Raw genomic sequence first — 18,302 nt, 5'->3', positions numbered from 1 at the left:
TATCAGTACTTGATATTTTTTGTTATTTAATATCTTCTAATCTGGTGAGTGTAAAGTGATATCTCACTGTGGTTTTAATTTGTACTTTTCTGGTTATTTATTTATCTCTTCATATATTAATCAGCCAATGGTTTTTCCTGTTTTATGAAATGGCTTTTTTTGTGTCCTTTGCCTATTTTTCTGTTGGATTGTTTCTTGGTGGTATTGAGGAAGTTCTTAATTTAATTTTAATTCTAATCCTTTGTTGGTTATGTGTTGCAGGTATATTGTCTGAGTTTGTCACTTGTCTTTTTACTTTGATGGCAGAAGTCATTAATTTTAATGTTACAGGTTGTCAGTATTTTCCTTTATGGTTTATAATTTTTGTGTATTTTAAAAGAAACCATTCTACAGAAGTCATAAATGCATTCACATATATTGCTTCTAAAGGTTTTAAAGCTTTTCCTTTCACATTAAGTCTTTAGTCTGTGGAGAATTAATTCTCTTGTATGGTATGAGGTAGGGAATCAATTTTTCCCTCTTATAATCAGTTGTGCCAGCACCATTGACAAGTCCAGTCTTTCTGCACTGATCTACAATGGCACTTCTGTCACATATCAGGTTGTTATATAAGTGTGTCTGCTTCTGAGAAATATTTTGTTTTATTGGTTTATTTGTACAAATACCATATATCTTATTTCTTTAGTTTTATAATATTTCTTTTATCTGGTTGGCCAATTTGCTCCCATCTTCTTTAAGAATGTCTATTCTTGCTCCTTTGCATTTCCATATACATTTTAGACTCATTTTGATAAATTTTACATACACTTCAACTTGGGGAAAATTGAAGTCTATATCCTCAAATCCCCCATCTGTAAACACAGTATACCTCTCTATTTATTAGGTTTTAGTTAATTACTTTCAATAAAATTTTATAACTTTCTCTAAAATGATCTTACATATCTTTTACTAGATTTATTCCTGAGTACTTTTGTTTTTTATTGCTATTGGGAATGGTAGGTTGTTTTTTTGTTTGTTTGTTTGTTTGTTTGTTTTTGCGGTATGCGGGCCTCTCACTGTTGTGGCCTCTCCCGTTGCGGAGCACAGGCTCCAGACGCGCAGGCTCAGCGGCCATGGCTCACGGGCCCAGCCGCTCTGCGGCATGTGGGATCTTCCCGCAAGTGGGATCATCCTGGACCGGGGCATGACCCCGCGTCCCCTGCATCGGCAGGCGGACTCTCAACCACTGCGCCACCAGGGAAGCCCATTTGGTAGGTTTTTTTAAATCACATTTTTAAACTGTCTGATATTGGTGTAAAGATATGAAACTGATTTTTGTGTATTGATGTTATATTCAACAACTTTCCTAAACTCTTTTAAATTCTTACAGTTTATATATTCTTTTGAGTGTTGTAGAAAATTATATCATCTATGGATGACAGTTTTGTTACTTCCTTTCCAGTTCTCATGCCTTTAATATCTTTTTATTACTGCACTTAGTAGTCCTAGCAGTATAGTAAGCATTCTTCTGTTCTTCCCAATTGTAGAATGATGCTTCTAATATTTTATCATTCAATATGATGTTTGTTCTCTCTTTTTCCCTCCTCTTTCCCCTTCCCCCTCCCTGTTCTCCTTTCCCTTATCCTTCTTTTCCCTCTTTCCCCTCTGTGCCCCCCGACCCCATATTTTTCAGATTAAGACCTTTTTTTCATCTAGTCCTGGTTTGCTAAGATTTGTTTAAAAATTATGAATCTCTGTTGCAGAAAAAAGGATAGAATTCATCTATTGAGATAATCATCTGGTTTTGTTCTTTCCATTTGTTAATGTAGTATATGTTATATTAATAGATTTGATGCTAAACCAATCTTGTATTCTTTAGATAAGCCCAGTTTGTCATGATGTATTACTATCTTTTTTTATACATTGCTGGGTTTAGTTTACTAACATTTTGTTTAGGTTTTTTGCTTCTATGTTCTTAAATAAGATTGGCCTATTATCTTCTTTCTTATATGATTTTTTTTCTTTTGAAAACTTTATTATTATTGATACATAAGTAGTACATAGATACATTCATCTTGTAAAAAATTCAAACAATATGGAACAGCTGAATAAAGAGTGAAAGCCTTTCTTCTCCTGTTCTTGCATCCCATCCCATCTTATAGTAATCGTATCTGATTGGCATTAAGATTGCCCATCCCATCTTATATTAATCGTATCTGATTGACATTAAGATTATAACTAGTCTTTGAAAATGACTTGGGACGTATTCTTTCTTTTTTTTTCTCTGGAATGGTTTTTAAGAGCTATTAATTATATTTTCCTTGAATGTATGATAGAACTTATTATGTAACTATCTGGGCCTGGAATGTTTCTGTGAGAAGCTAGTCAACTACTGATTCAATTTCTTTTGTATTCATAGGACTACACAGTATTTCAATTTCTTTTCGTCAGTTTGGTGAATTTTGTTTTTCTAGTGTCCATTTCATACATGTTTTAAAACGTTTTGGCATAAAATCAACAGGAGGATATTATGATCTTGTTAATGTCTGTAGTATCTGTGTTTATGTCCCCCTTTTCATTGCTGAAGTGTATTTGTTTATTGCAGCTCTTTCATATTTTGGATCAGTCTTACCAGAGTTTTGTCAATTTTATTAGTCTTTTCAAAGAACCAACTTCTGGCCTTACTGATTCTATTATATTTTAGTTTCCATTTTGTTATTTTCTGCCTTTATTTTTCTATTAGACCAATCTTATTAAATTCTGTTGTTAAATCTTCTGCATCCATACTAATATTTTGTCTGCTTGACCCATAAATTTATCTGCTTGAGAGTGGGATATGTTAAAAATCTTCTAATGGGATGGTAGTTTGTCATTTTCTTCTTGTAGTTCTATTTTTGCTTCATATGTATATGTACGAAGGTATATAATTAGCATACAAGTTTAGAATTTTTATTCTGGGGAATTGAACCTTTTATCATTTATAGTGATCCTCTTTATTACTAGTTATATGTTTCTCCTTGAAGTCTATTTGTTTCTCTGATATTAAGATAGCTATATTGATTTTTTTGGTTGTTATTTGCTTGGTTTATATTTTTTTATCTTTTTATTTTCAACCTTTCATGCCCTTATATTTTAGGTATCTTTTTTTTTTTAAAGATTTTTAAATGACTTTTTTGAAGTATAGTTGATTTACAATGTTGTGTTAATTTCTGCTGTACAGCAAAGTGATTCAGTTATACATACACACATTCTTTTTCAGATTCTTTTCCATTATGGTTTATCACAGGATATTGAATATAGTTCCCTGTGCTATACAGTAGGACCTTGTTGTTTATCCATTCTATATATAATAGTTTACATCTGCTAATCCCAAATTCCCAATCCATCCCTCCTCCACTCCCCCTAGGTATATCTCTTAAAAAACAGCATATAGCTAGATTTGGTATGCAAACTGAAAATCTTTGTCTTTCAAGTGAGAGCTTACCAAATTTACATTTATTTTGGTTACTAATGTTCTTATCATGTATGTGCTGTCTTATTTTGTGCTTTCTATTTGTCCCACTTTTTCTGTATTTTTTCCTATATTTCTTGTTTCTTATGTCAATTTTTCCCTTCATTCCATTGGTTTCTGTTTTATTTTAATATTTACTCTAATCTTTTAACATGCTATTTAACTTAACCAAATAAAAAGTTAATCTGCATCTTTACTTTTCTTCTAAACATATGAAATCCTTAGAACACTAATCTCTGATCACCCTCTCTTAGATTACTAAATACTATCGATATGTAAGTATTTTAGCTATCTATTTTTTTTAGCTTTTCGTTTTGAAATCTGTGTATTCACAGAAAGTTACAAAAGTAGTAAACGGAGGTCTCTTGGACCTTTCACTCATTTTTCTCCACTAGTTACATCTTTTTTTTTTTTTGAAAAATGTATTTATTTTATTTATTTTATTTTTGGCTGCGTTGGGTCTTCATTGCTGCGCATGGGCTTTCTCTAATTGAGGTGAGCAGGGGCTACTCTTTGTTGCAGTGCACGGGCTTCTCATTGCGGTGGCTTCTCTTGTTGCAGAGCACAGGCTCTAGGCGCATGGGCTTCAGTAGTTGTGGCACGTGGGCTCAATAGTTGTGGCTCATGGATTCTAGAGTACAGGCTCAGTAGTTGTGGCGCATGGGCTTAGTTGCTCCACGGCATGTGGGATCTTCCTGGACTAGGGCTCGAACCCGTGTGCCCTGCATTGGCAGGTGGACTCTTAACCACTGCACCACCAGGGAAGCCCCAGTAGTTACATCTTGCATAACTGTGGTACAATTTGTTTTTAGCTCTATACATTTTTAACTTCATAAATTACATATTATTTTTAGAATGTATACTATCAGTATTTATTTGATTGACTCACATTTTCTTTTGTTCACTTACCCTTCTTCTTTTTTTTTTTTGCTGTACGTGGGCCTCTCACTGTTGTAGCCTCTCCAATTGCAGAGCACAGGCTCCGGATGTGCAGGTTCAGCGGCCATGGCTCACGGGCCCAGCCGCTCCGTGGCATGTGGGATCTTCCCATACCGGGGCACGGACCCATGTCCTGTGCATCAGCAGCCGGACTCTCAACCACTGCGCCACCGGGGAAGCCCTACTTACCCTTCTTATCTCTCAAATGTTCATTCTAAAATTATGTTTCTTCTTCCTGGAGTACATCCTTTAAAAATTTCTTTAGTGGAAGTCACAATTTATGACAAACACTCTTTCTAAATTGGCTAAAATTGTCTTTATTTCACTTTCATTTTTAGAATGTAGTTTCCTTCTGTATTGATTTCTAGTTTATCAGTTATTTTACGCTCTGTAGTTTGAAGATATTATTCCACTGTCTTCTTGCTTCTGTTGTTACCATTGAGAAATCTCTGTCAGTCAGATTCCTTTCTAGTTAGTCTTCGCCCTGGCTCTTTTTGGGATTTTCTCTTTGATTTTGGTGTTCTGCAGTCTCATTGTTAGGGTTACTGTCTCTGTGGGTAGTGTCCTCTAGAGTAGTACAGCCTAGTAAATACAGATATGGATTTCTTTTTATTTATCTTGTTTATGATTCATTGTGTTTCCTGTATTTGAGGATTTGTATCTTTAATCAATTTTGGAAAATTCCTTGAATAATTGCTGCTTTTTCATCGTCTTTATTATCTATCTCTGGAACTCAGAATAGGCATATGTTAGACCATTAAATTTCATTTTCTATTTATTTTAAACTGTCTTTCATATATCCCATATCTTTCTCTCTGGACTGCATTCTAGATCATTTCAGATTTATTTCACATTCACATTCTTTTTCTCATTTCTATTTAATCTGTTATTTGACCTGTCTATTGAATTTTTCATTTGTATCATTACGTTTTTTATTTCTAGAGACTTTTATTCTTTTTCAAAACTGCTTTAACATTCCTCTTTTCATGTTTTCAATTTCTTTCATTATTTTAAATATACGGACATATTTATATTCTCTACTTGGTAATTTCAGTATGACATCTTTATGGGTCTGATCCTTTTATTTTTTTCTGCTGACTTTTGCTCATGGTGTTTGTATCTTTTGGCATTTTTTTTTTTTTTATAGGCTCATTTTTCTTGGAACTCTGTGCAAATGCTTCGAAGCTTGGATTAAGGGTTGAGGTCTTGGGTTGTGTTGGATTGAAGCTTTTCTTTCAGCTAGGAATTGTGTTTGCTTCTGTCACGTCACTTTCCTGGAACACACCAGTTTAGGACTGGGACTACTTTAAATCAAATTCTAGGCTTGAAATTTCTGGGGATCATGCACGTAGTATGAATTTGGGTTCCAAACCTGTGTGAAGCCTGTCCTGTGGCTTCTTAAAAATTATTAAAGGAAACTCTTTTCTCCTCCAGAGCCATGGCCAGGACAGACACGTTTTCTTGCCGAGCTCTTTGCAGGGCAGGTTTATATTTAATTCACCCTTTCATTTTAGTTATACCCCCTCCTGGCTTTACATGGGAGCTTTGGCTCTAATTTAGCCCCGTGGTGGGTCTAATCTACTCCTACTGTAGATTATACTAGAGAGTAGGTAGATGCCCTTAGGGCAGCGGACAGTTTCAGCCTTGATTACATCTCTGAATTCCTGCTCCTATTTTTAGTTTGGCCTCTGAGGATTTTCCTATCTTTTTTGCAAGCTCCACCATAAATTTAAAAGGATTAAAATATATTTTCTATCCAACATTTCTGTTACCGTATTTTAACATGGTTTTTCTGAGCCGGTCATTGACTAAACTTTTATTTCTTGTTACATATTAGAGACAAACTGGCAGTCTAGGTATGGGAAGCAATTCTTAGGGATTTATATGTGCCCATCCTGAATTGCCTAGAATCTGGGTATGTTTGATTAAATACGGCCTGAAACATGTTGAAAATTACCCGTCAATAGAACAGCCTAAAGTGATCTACATGTACTAAAGAGAACTGAATATACATTTTCAAATTTCCTGGTATTGCCCATAATATTCTTTTGATAGTGTTTCATTTTAATAAAAATGGTGCAAGGTAATTTGCAAATGATTAAGGCATGTTGTAAAGAAATTGACTTTTCTTCTTCAGTGTGCTTTATCCAGTAACTTTTATTTTCCAGTTTGCCAAGCATTGGACAGAGTCAAATGGTCTGGAATCTAAATCATTAACTCCAGTATTATGCACAGCATCTGTCAATAAATTAAAGAACAAAGAGAATGTATATACTCCTAAGTCTGCTGTAAAGAATGACGAGTGCTTTTCATTTCCTGAACCAAAGACTCCAGTTAATAAGAACCAGCATAAAAGAGAAATACTCACTACACCAAATCATTACAGTACACCTTCAAAAGGTATTTGCTGTGTAGATTAAGCAGTGGTAAAACATCTTGAAATTCCTTCTTCTTATCATGCTAAATAAACATATAGCAGGTCAGAAATGGCTAGCAATGCTCTCAGGGATTGCTAGGAGAAGCCAAGCTGCTTTTTAAGCATATGTTATTTGCATTAGTTGAAATGAAAGCATATTAATCACCTTCAAATTTTTTGTATACTCTCAGTATACCAAGATGAAAACTGTTTTGATAGATATTGTTGATCAATTTTATTTTCTTGTCCTTATGGAACCAGTGAGAGTAATGCTGTATGGTCATAGAGAGTAATGCTGTATGGTCAAACAAAACAAAACCCCCGATCTGTTTTTAAAAGCTTGGAATCTTATATTTATTATGAAGTGAATATTATTATCTCTAATTGGTGTACTTTTAGATCATGAACAAAAAGTTAACTAATGAGTAGTAACCAGATTTGTTAATGCAGGTTTGTCACAAACTATCTGGGATACAAATACCCTACTAGAATAAAACACCAAATTTTGGAATAGGGAATATAAAAATAACCAAAGCTTACAACCTCTTTAATAACTTTTGTCAGCTTTCACAGGGGACTATTCTCTTTGCCTGATAGGAGTTGAAAGGTCTATGAATTGAATTAACACCTCTCAGTAATATATTCATTAAAGGCATAAATACAGATTGACTTTTATTTATAGAAAGGAGAATCAGTAATCATGAAATATTATTTATGTGATCTATTTAGATTTTTCATATGATATTTATGATAAAATCATAAGCATGGCCTCAGTTTTACAGTGAAGAAAAAGAAGAGCCACACATGTAAAGCAAAATGATTTTGTTTTTATTATAAATCATCTGGAAATATTTCTTTAAAGAATTAGAGCCTTAACATCACTGGGCAAGTGATTACAATATTTCTGAGCCAATGAGTGAGGTGATATATGCATTATTGATGGAGAATTGGAAACTATAGCATGTCAGCTACATATGGTTTGTGTTTGTTGTTTTTCTAATAGCTAGAAACCAGTGCCTGAAAGAGACCCCAGTTAAAATGCCGGTAAATTCAGCAGGAACAGAGAAGTTAATAACAGGTGTCATTAGCCCTGAGAGGCGGTAAGTGTTCAGTTTTATATAGTTTCTTTAGTATATGTAACCAGATTTCCTTTTTTCATATATGATAAACCCAATTAAGGTAAACCATCATGTAGATTCTGTCAGGGACTGTCTATATGAACGTGGTCTGTGGCCATTACTGAGGCTGTTGCCACTGCCTTTCTCAGGGTGCAATTGTGAGACTCATCAGCAGTACAACTGGCACCTTAACTTAAAATACAGTTCCTGTGCTGGGGCCCATCTCTCCCTACACTTCTGCCAGTGGAGTATAGACATCCACTAACAAACAGCAGTCACTCTAAAATATTAAAGATCCTAAAGGGTGCTTCAGATAAAGCCCATTCCTCTTGTACAAACAGGTCTGCAGCATAAGTGACCTTTCATTATCTTTTATAGCTATTTTTTTGAGCAGGCTCCATTTTGAGGATAATTGGGAGAATTAGAATGTGAACTAGATATTAGATGCTATGGCATTATTATTAATTTTCTTGATATCATGATGATATTGTGGTTATGTAGGAAGATGTCCTTATTCACTGATGATGTATGCTGAAGTGTTTCAGAGTAAAAGGTTGTGATACCTTTTTTTTTTTAAATATTCATTCATTCTGCGCCAGGTCTTAGTTGCAGCATGCGGACTCTTAGTTGCGGTGTGTGGACTCTTAGCTGTGGCATGCAGACTCTTAGTTGCAGCAGGTGAACTCATAGTTGCCGCATGCATGTGGGATCTGGTTCCCCAACCAAGGATTGAACCCAGGCCCCCTGCATTGGGAACGCGTAGTCTTGCCCACTGGATCACCAGGGAAGTCCCAAGAGTTGTGATATCTTCAGATGGATTACTTTGATGTACATATTTTTAATGTATTTATTATATATATGTAGAGAAAGCAAATGTGGCAAAATATTAACAATTGTTGACTCTAGAAGGATATGTCGATGGTTATTATACTTTTTGTTCAACTTTTCTATATATTTGACACTAAAAAAAAGGTAGGGGAAAAATAGTTTTGGCAGTTGACTTGGGGGAAAGGTGATGGCTACATTTCAGTGGAAGATGGCTTTTGTGCTCCCTGAGGAAGAGTAAGATGGCTTGGCCAGGCATACCTGAATGAGGTGCACCTAACAGCCAGGACAAATGCACCTCTGTGAGGGACCCAAAAGGCAGGAAGTCCAACTCTTACTCGTGGGTTCATTGTTTTTTTTTTAAGGTGTCGCTCAGTGGAACTCAACCTTAACCAAGTACATGTAGAGGATACTCCAAAAAGAAAAGGAACCAAAGTGTTTGGGAGCCTTGAGAAGGGGTTGGATAAGGTTATCACTGTGCTTACCAGGAGCAAAAGGAAGGGCTCGGCCAAAGATGGGCCAAGAAGACTAAAGGTAAGTGGACTGGAATTCTTTAATGTGGATTTTGGAAGCTGACTGCTAACTGGACTACTTTTTTTTTTTAAAGAAAAGTACTGAATGAATGAATTGATTAGTATTTTTAATTTATTTATTCACCCATTTAGCTAATACATATTTTTTGAGCACCTAAAATATACATTTTACTATGCAGTGGTCTTTGAGACTGCAGAGGTAAATTAGATACAGTTGCTCCTTTGGAGGAACAAATAACTAAAATTCAAATATTAAAGTTCATGTAGGGGGATTAATCACAGAGGCAAAAGAGGAGGTGGGGAAGCATGGGGCATATATAAGGAACTGCCTTAAGGATGGGGGCTTGAGGTCAGTTGTCCTATCTCTGGTACATAGGAGAGTCCCTGACACATGGGTACCTTTGTAGGCCCTCACGAAATATCTGAATGCATGGGAAGTTAATTTGAACTTTGAGTGTGGTGTGTGTGAGGAAAATAGCAACAGGTCAGGAAAATAGGCTGGCTAAGACGTTTGGACCTTACTTGACAGACCTATTATGTTTTTAGAGCATGTTTAATGTGTCAGTGGTGTGGACAGTATATTTGGTGGGGATAGGAAAAGAAAAAGAAGTGATTAGTAGATATAAAGTATTTCTTACTCCCTTGGATTCTCTCTGAGCATTCATTCAAACATCTAATGAGTGACATTTTTGTTTGAGGGAAGTAAGAGGTAAAGGGAAGAATAAGACACAGCTCATGTCTTTGAGGAACTCATAGAGTGGCAGTGAAAACAGGCAGGGATGTTGCTCTGATCCACGGAGCTTATTGCTGTAATAAAAACATGTTCCAAGAGGTGTGGGGCCCAAAGGAGGGAAGAGCAGGTGGTGGTGTTCCCCATGATTTGGGGACTGGGTCTGTGTTTAGATTTTGCACTGAGAGTCTCATTTTGAGTAAATCTGGGCAGGTTTGGGGGAAGAAAAATGCTGAGCTGCTGGGTGGAAGGGTGCTTCAGGGGAGAATGTTCTGAGATCCCATTTATGTCCTGTCTTAAAGTGAGAGAAGATAGGACTTCTCCATTAGTATTTGTTGCCTTGTTGAACTTACATAATGTACTGGAGTTTTATGTTGCATATGGCTGTTTATTAGGCACATTTTATCTTTTTATTCTAAGAGTTCTCTAGTTGGAGACAGTTGTGAGGTATTTCAAACCGTGATGTTGGGATTATGAAAATCATGGTGTCATTTCTCTGAAAATATTAAAGAAAATTAAGGAAACTTGTCCAATTATATACATTATTGAGAAGCTCGGTGGTTATCAAATACTAATAGATGATATTCTAAAAATGTCCACCAATGTAAATTATTCGGAACTTGAGTGCATTTTTCAGTAGGAACTGCTGTGATATTAGTTGGCTTTCTAGATATTTCCCAGTACTTCCAGGATGTAAGAGAAAAATCACAAGATTGGGAATGAGAAGCCTGGGTTGTAGCCTCAGCTTCATACCGTGTAGCTTGGATAAGTCATTTTATCTCTGACTATCTCAATTTTTTTATTTGTAAAAACTGGAGACAATGTCTATCCTGGCAGCTTCACAGAGCTGGGATATATAAATGAGACTGTATGAGATGTTATATTGCATATGAAATGCTTTCTAAATATAAGGTGTTCCAGTGTCGAGTATCATTATTATTGTCATTGTTGAGCATTTTAACCCCAATGTAGCAGAACCACAGTTGTGATTAGCATACACCTAAGATCTGAAGATTTATCTAACTTTGGATCTTTAACCCTTTCTAATGTTTTAAGTTTTTCAGAACTAAAGGACTTACTTTAGGAGATTATCCTCATTTTCCACCTAGTTCTTTTATTTATTTATTTATTTTTGGCTGCATTGGGTCTTTGTTGCTGCATGCGGGCTTTTTCTCCAGTTGTGGAGAGCGGGGGCTACTCTTCATTGTGGTGCGCGGGCTTCTCATTGCGGTGGCTTCTCTTTGTTGCGGAGCACAGGCTCTAGGCACGTGGGCTTCAGTAGTTGCAGCACGCGAGCTCAGTAGTTGTGGCTCGTGGGCTCTAGAGCGTAGGCTCAGTAGTTTTGGCGCACGGGCTTAGTTGCTCTGCAGCATGTGGTATCTTCCCAGACCAGGGCTTGAACCTGTGTCCCCTGCATTGGCAGGTGGATCCTTAACCACTGAGCCACCAGAGAAGTCCACACCTAGTTCTTTTTTTGTTTTGCGGTACGCGGGCCTCTCACTGTTGTGGCCTTTCTCGTTGAGGAGCACAGGCTCCAGACGCACAGGCTCAGCAGCCATGGCTCACGGGCCCAGCTACTCCGCAGCATGTGGGATCTTCCCGGACCGGGGCACGAACCCGTGTCCCCTGCATCGGCAGGCGGACTCTCAACCACTGCGCCACCAGGGAAGCCCCCACACCTCGTTCTTAAATTAAAAAATTAAAACTTACAGAAAAGTTAAAAGGATGGTACAAAGGGACTTCCTTGGCTGTTCAGTGGTTAAGACTCTGCACTTCCACTGCAGGGAGCACGGGTTTGATCCCTGGTTAGGGAACTAAGATCTCGCATGCTACACGGTGCGGCCAAAAAGAAAAAAAGATGGTACAAAGAACACCTTAATTTTTTAAGATAGCGAATCATATGTAGTTAAGCCCTCTTTGAGGAAGCAATCTATAAAAATCTGGAATTTAAATAGATAAAATAGGATTATTTCTTATTTTTACAAAGGAATCACTTGAATTGTGATTTGAAAGTGTTCAGTTTGTTATTATCTTGAAAAAGCCAATCTAATTTGGTGAAAAAGTCCTGGATTGGAAGCCAAGAGACAGAGGGGCCTGTCATAGCTGTGCCACTTGTTCCTTTTATAACTTGAAGCTGAGGTTCCTGAACTCTAGTCATTTGACAGTCACATTCATGTCGGCATATCAGCATATCATCTGCACTGTTATTTATCTGGTACTTTCTTTATATGATGCATTTTAAAAGCAGATTTATAGAGGTATAATTGACATACAATAATCTGCATATATTAAAAATGTACAATTAATATACTTTGGCATTATATATGTACCTGTGAAACCACCACCACAATCAAGATGACTATTTATTTATTTATTTATCTATCTATTTATTTATTTTTGGTTGTGTTGGGTCTTTATTGCTGTGCGCGGGCTTTCTCTAGTTGCGGTGAGCGGGGGCTACTCTTTGTTGCGGTGCACGGGCTTCTCATTGCGGTGGCTTCTCTTGTTGCGGAGCACAGGCTCTAGGTGCGCGGGCTTCAGTAGTTGTGGCACGTGGGCTCAGTAGTTGTGGCTCCCGGGCTCTAGAGTGCAGGCTCAGTAGTTGTGGCGTGCGGGTTTAGTTGCTCTGCGGCATGTGGGATCTTCCCGGACCAGGGCTCGAACCCATGTCCTTTGCATTGGCAGGCAGATTCTTAACCACTGCCCCACCAGGGAAGCCCCAAGATGACTAACTTTAAAAACTTGTATTTATTTAAAAGGAAACCATATGTCATTAGTTTTTCTAATCATATTTTGCTAAATCTGATTGGAACAAATATATAAAATTAAAATAAAAGTATTTATCCATGTACCACTTAGAGTTATATTGTATAACTCCAGTTGTTATTTTTATCACATTTTGAAAAACCCCATCTTAAGAAACTTATAGCTCTTCTTTAGGTCATAGGTTCTTAAAGTGAAAAGTAAGATAGTTGGGTCTTTTCTAACCTCAGCATTTTGTTATTTATAAAAAGAACTGAAATCTGAAAGACATAGAAAGTATAATTTTGTTTGACAGTGAAGATACTGCTAGAAAGGTAGGGATTTTTTTCTGTCTCCAGAACCTATTAAAACAGTGCCTGGGGAAGTTCCCTGGTGGTCTAGTGGTTAGGATTCTGGGCTTTCACTGTGGCCCGGATTCAGTCCCTGGTGGGGGAACTGAGATCCCCCGTAAGCCTCATGGTGTGGCCAAAATATAATAATAATAATAATTTTAAAAATCAAAATTAAAAAATAAAACAGTGCCTGGCACCTAGTAAGCCGTCAATAAATAGTTGTTGAATGAATGGATGGATAGATTCTAATTAAGAATGAAGTTATTTCTGGACTTCCCTGGTGGCAATGGTTAAGAATCTGCCTGCCAATGCAGGGGACACGGGTTCAAGCCCTGGTGCGGGAAGATCCCACATGCTGTGGGGCAACTAAGCCCGTGCACCACAGCTACTGAGCCTGCGCTCTAGAGCCTGTGAGCCACAACTAATGAGCCCGCGTGCCACAACTAGTGAAGCCCACATGCCTAGGGTCCATGCTCTGCAACAAAGAGAAGCCACCACAATGAGAAGTCCGCACACCATAACAAAGAGTAGCCCCCGCTTGCTGCAACTAGAGAAAGCCCGCGCGCAGCAGCGAAGACCCAGCTCATCCAAAAATTAATTAATTAATTAATTAAAAAAATTTTTTCTGAGAATTATGCTGTTAGTGAATGAGAAAAAATAACTTGACATTACTTTTTTAAAGGGATACTTGTTATATTCATTCCTTCGTAGAATTGTCGTAGAATCACCTCCTGGGATTCTGTAAAATTCCTTAAATGATCAAGAAAGAATTAAGGAAACACATGCAACTATATACAAGTGAAATTTTCTAGGGCATTTTTTTTCTCACAGTTTACATTTCAGGAGTCTTTATCACCGTGTAGGAAGGGGGAAATAGGTAGAGCTCAAAGAGATAGACGTTATTTAATATTTATTTACTTATTAAAAAATTGGTAGGAGAGGAAGATGCAAAGATAAAAAGGGTAATATGGATGCACTTATTAATAAATGTGATTTCTCCAAGCTTTCCCAGTGCCATCTCAATCCAACTTACCAAGAGTTGGTTGTAAATTCTTTCAGTGTTTTTCTTGAAGTATTTCCACTTGAAATGGTACTATGTTGAGGAGTTTGGGACCTCTAAATGAGGTAGGATGGTCTTTGTGTTGATGTAAAGATTTACTTCTTAACCCCTTCTTTTTCTTTTTTAAGCCTCACTATAACGTGACTACAACCAGATTAGTGAATCCAGATCAACTCTTGAATGAAATAATGTCTATTCTTCCAAAGAAGCACGTTGACTTTGTACAAAAGGGGTAAGAAGCACACTTGGATCTATTACTTGACGTCTTTTTTTTTTTTTTTTTTTTTTTACTTGACGTCTTTTGAACTTTGAGAAAACAGAGGTTGATTCCCCTCCCAACCTATGTTTTTAATATAATTAAAAAATTATAAATTGTTTAACATAATTAAAAAATATATTTCTCTTGCCTCATTTTTCCAAAAAGCTTTTTATGTTAGTGTCTGTGTTCATAATTTATTCTCTTTTGTTTTATATGAGCTATAGAAGTTTTTTGGGGTTTTTTTTGCGGTACGTGGGCCTCTTACTGTTGTGGCCTCTCCCGTTGTGGAGCACAGGCTTCGGACGCACAGGCTCAGTGGCCATGGCTCACGGGCCCAGCTGCTCCACGGCATGTGGGATCTTCCCGGACCGGGCACGAACCCGTGTCCCCTGCATCGGCAGGCGGACTCTCAACCACTGCGCTACCAGGGAAGCCCAGCTATAGAAGTTTTTTAAGTGCCCATATTATCACCACTTTCAAAGTTAGACTTTTCAAAATAGGAAAATCTGAACTTGTTCCAGTTTCTTTTGCATCTTCTATTTTTCTTTGATGTTCTGCTTTACAATAATATTTATAAGTTGTAATCTAAATTTATGAGACACCTCAAACAAATCAAGGATATATATAGACTCCTTCTCTTTATGACGTTCTATGTGACAGAACTGGTTTTCAGTACTTTAGAAAATTATTTCACCTTAGCTGTTTCCCACTGTTCAGTGAACTGCCATCAAAGCCTCCTTGGTCACAATCTCATGGTCTGGACAGCCAGACCTCTTCTGGTTGCTTAAGATGTTCATATTTCTAAACATTTCCACTTAGTTATGTCTCTTTAAAATTTCATTATTAAAGCACTAACAAGAAGAGCCACTGATGGATTAACAAAAACATTTAATTGGAACAGTCAGTATAGAGTAAGATTTCAAGAAACAATCTTTTGCAAAAGTAATTTTACTTTTCATTATCTCTAAATGTTGGCAAGCGCTCTTATGTGAACCCTGGCTTTCTTCTTTAGGTATCACTATATCACATCTAACTCTGACCTGTTCTTCATGCTTGGGGTTTATCCACAGCGTTAGAACCTCTCGCCAAATCTGTGTTAGAAAACTTTTGATTATTTTTCCTTCAGCGTATGATCTATCAGATCGGTAACTGGCTATTCACCAGTAATCTGTTCCTCGAACTTCCTGATCCACCTGAAGATCTGCCTTTATCCTTCTTTTTTCTTTTTACCTTCTCTGTTTGTTTTTACCTTCTTTGTGACAAAGCAGAATAACAAAAGCTAAATTTTTCAGTGGTGTGGTGTCCCTAATCTAGGTTATATTCCATTACTATCTTCTTCCAATGAGGAAAATTCACTTTTTATCTTTGATATGACTAAATTGCTCTATGCTTCATCTTCCCATCAGGAACCTTAACTACAGGGTTTACCTTAATGGCATTTCTGATAGCAACTGCTTATTTTTAATAGATCAAGCCCCAAAGGACATAACTAAGTTAGTAAGAAAAAGAATGATATTTTAATACACCTTGTAATACATAACAGATGCAAGTAATTTCTCCCCATTTACGTGGAACAGTGCCTAATCGTGTGCCCCTAAATATTTAGGGAACTGAAATTTAGAATTGATCCTATTGTTTACTGTTTGTATTTATCTATTGAAGATCAGTAAGACAATTAAATAAAACTAAAATATAATGTAAACAAATTAAAAGTTGATTTACATGAATTCAATTTATGCAACTTTGCAGGAACCATACCTATTTCTTAAGACATGTGGAAGGCTTCATATAGACAGGGCCTTTCCGTTATCAGAGTAGTTCATGTGGCAGTTCTAATTATATATGCCATATGTTTCAGCCATGGGAATGTACTGTCTCATTGGACTTTCTTTTATAACTCTGCCCTAAAGTGTTGTAATGATCATAACCTCTTATTACTGTTAGAAAAACCTCAGAAACATGTGTCCTACCGACAGGTTGTTGGCTTCAGCTTTATTTACATGAAAGACAGAAGTTTCTGATGAAGTGCACAAAATAAAATATTCTTAATCTTCCCTCTGCTTTCCTTTGTTGTGAACATTGTGGAAATGGCCTAATGTTCACAGATTACACCATTGAAAGACTTGCATAAAGGATGCCGGAAGATTTCTTGAACATGAATGGCATGTATAGCTATGAAAAAAGGGCTTTTCTTTGGAGCAAGGGAGAGTTCTGGTAAAGCCTTTTCATCTGTATTCTTTTTTGAGATCCTGGTTAGCTTTTGGGAAAACACCAGTCATACTCCATCACTAAAGCATATCTAGGTCATCTGGAAACTGTAAGCAGGACTATATTGCTTAATACGAAATAATGGTTCATTTTCCCCACTGGCCTCCTAGAGGCTTATAGAAATGTCTTGTATTATACAGAATATTCATGGTTCTCCTGCTAACTGGCTTCTTATCTTGTTTTTCACAGCTATACACTGAAGTGTCAAACACAGTCAGATTTTGGCAAAGTGACAATGCAGTTTGAGCTAGAAGTGTGCCAGCTTCAAAAACCCGACGTGGTGGGTATCAGGAGGCAGCGGCTTAAGGGTGATGCCTGGGTTTACAAGAGATTAGTGGAAGACATCCTGTCTAGCTGCAAGGTTTAATTGATGAATGGTTTCCATGCTGCCTGATGAGTATGGGTGTGATACAGCCTACATGGAGCCTGGTGTGATGGGTTTGATTTTTAAAGTCCTCTGGAACTGCGAACTCGTTTCTAAAGAGCTATTTTAAAGACCAATATCTTTTTGTTTTTAAACAAAAGATATTATTTCGTGGATGAATCTAAGGCAAGCCTCTCTGTCATTATCTCTTACTGTCTTTTTTAATCATGTGCTTTGTATATTAATAACTGTTGACTTTCTTAGATTCACTTCCATACATGAGTGTAAGCTCTTAACTATGTCTCCTTTTAATGTGTAATTTCTTTCTGAAATAAAACCGTTTGTGAATATTAGCAGGCTTCTCCTCTTCTTTGTATTTGATTTTGATTCAAATAAAACCTCAAATGGCTTCTTGACTATTAAGTAGAGACTATTTGGGGTATGTTTTATCTGTTATCAAATATGCCTTGGGTAGAAAAACAGATAAGAATTCATTTGCATAATTTTTTCCTGTCTCTGATTTAAGTAGGATTTATTGAGATCGTTAACTAAGTCACAGCTGTGGTTACTGGAGTTAAACAACACATTTAATATGTTGAATAAAAGAGTATTGACTTCAGTATGTATGTTCGGTCAACAATGATAACTATCTGGACTACGAACCCCCACGAAATGTTACTTTATAGTAATTTTCCATTAAGTCTCAGCGTTGGCCTCAAATTTGTATTTTTATTTCACTTTATTGGTCTCTAAAGGCCGGCGCTCAAGTTACATTTGTATGGATTTTACCAATTAAACTAGTTGGAGAAAAAATAGCACTGTTTCTAGTCAGTAGTGAGGGAATGTTTTGTCATTCATTTATTCAGTAAACGTTTACTAAGTTTTTACAAGCGTTGGGTTCTAGGGCTGAAGATGATGCTGTCTAGTAAACTCAAGGAGTTCAGAGTCTATTCGCAAGGCAGATACATCAACCAGTATTTATAGCAGAGAGGGCATGATCAGCTTTGTCTGGAGGAGTAAGGGGTGATTTCTTGAAGGAAACAGTATTTGGTCTTGAAGGATATGTAAGAGAAAGAGAAGACAGAGTGTGACATTCTTGGCAGCACGAATGGTATGTGCAAAGGCATGGAATTATAAAATGGCTTTGTGTGTTCAGGGTGGAGGCAGAAGGTGGTGCAGGGGAAAATAGCAGGAGATGAGAGTTG

At 36.9% G+C, this 18,302-nt stretch overlaps 1 protein-coding gene across 9 annotated transcripts in view; it reads left to right on the top strand.

Moving 5' to 3' along the window:
- Positions 1 to 17,292, top strand: part of MELK (maternal embryonic leucine zipper kinase) — a gene marked incomplete at its 5' end in the record, with an annotated part of 70,626 nt that extends 53,334 nt beyond the window's left edge. For all 9 annotated transcript variants that reach the window (XM_082657335.1, XM_082657333.1, XM_082657334.1 and 6 more), the window contains 5 exons: positions 6,598 to 6,829; positions 7,849 to 7,945; positions 9,154 to 9,322; positions 14,335 to 14,438; positions 16,923 to 17,292. In XM_082657335.1, coding sequence (XP_082513461.1) covers positions 6,598 to 6,829; positions 7,849 to 7,945; positions 9,154 to 9,322; positions 14,335 to 14,438; positions 16,923 to 17,100 — 780 coding nt within the window. In that variant the 3' untranslated portion in view covers positions 17,101 to 17,292. The remainder of the gene's footprint in view (positions 1 to 6,597; positions 6,830 to 7,848; positions 7,946 to 9,153; positions 9,323 to 14,334; positions 14,439 to 16,922) is intronic.
- Between the last annotated feature and the right edge of the window lie 1,010 nt (positions 17,293 to 18,302).

This window comes from Grampus griseus, assembly GCF_964374135.1.
Source record: "Grampus griseus genome assembly, chromosome: 6".
In the NCBI taxonomy this organism is placed as follows: domain Eukaryota; kingdom Metazoa; phylum Chordata; class Mammalia; order Artiodactyla; family Delphinidae; genus Grampus; species Grampus griseus.
The sequence above is the reverse complement of the archived record's forward strand: the minus strand, read 5'-3'. Positions and strand labels throughout refer to the sequence as shown.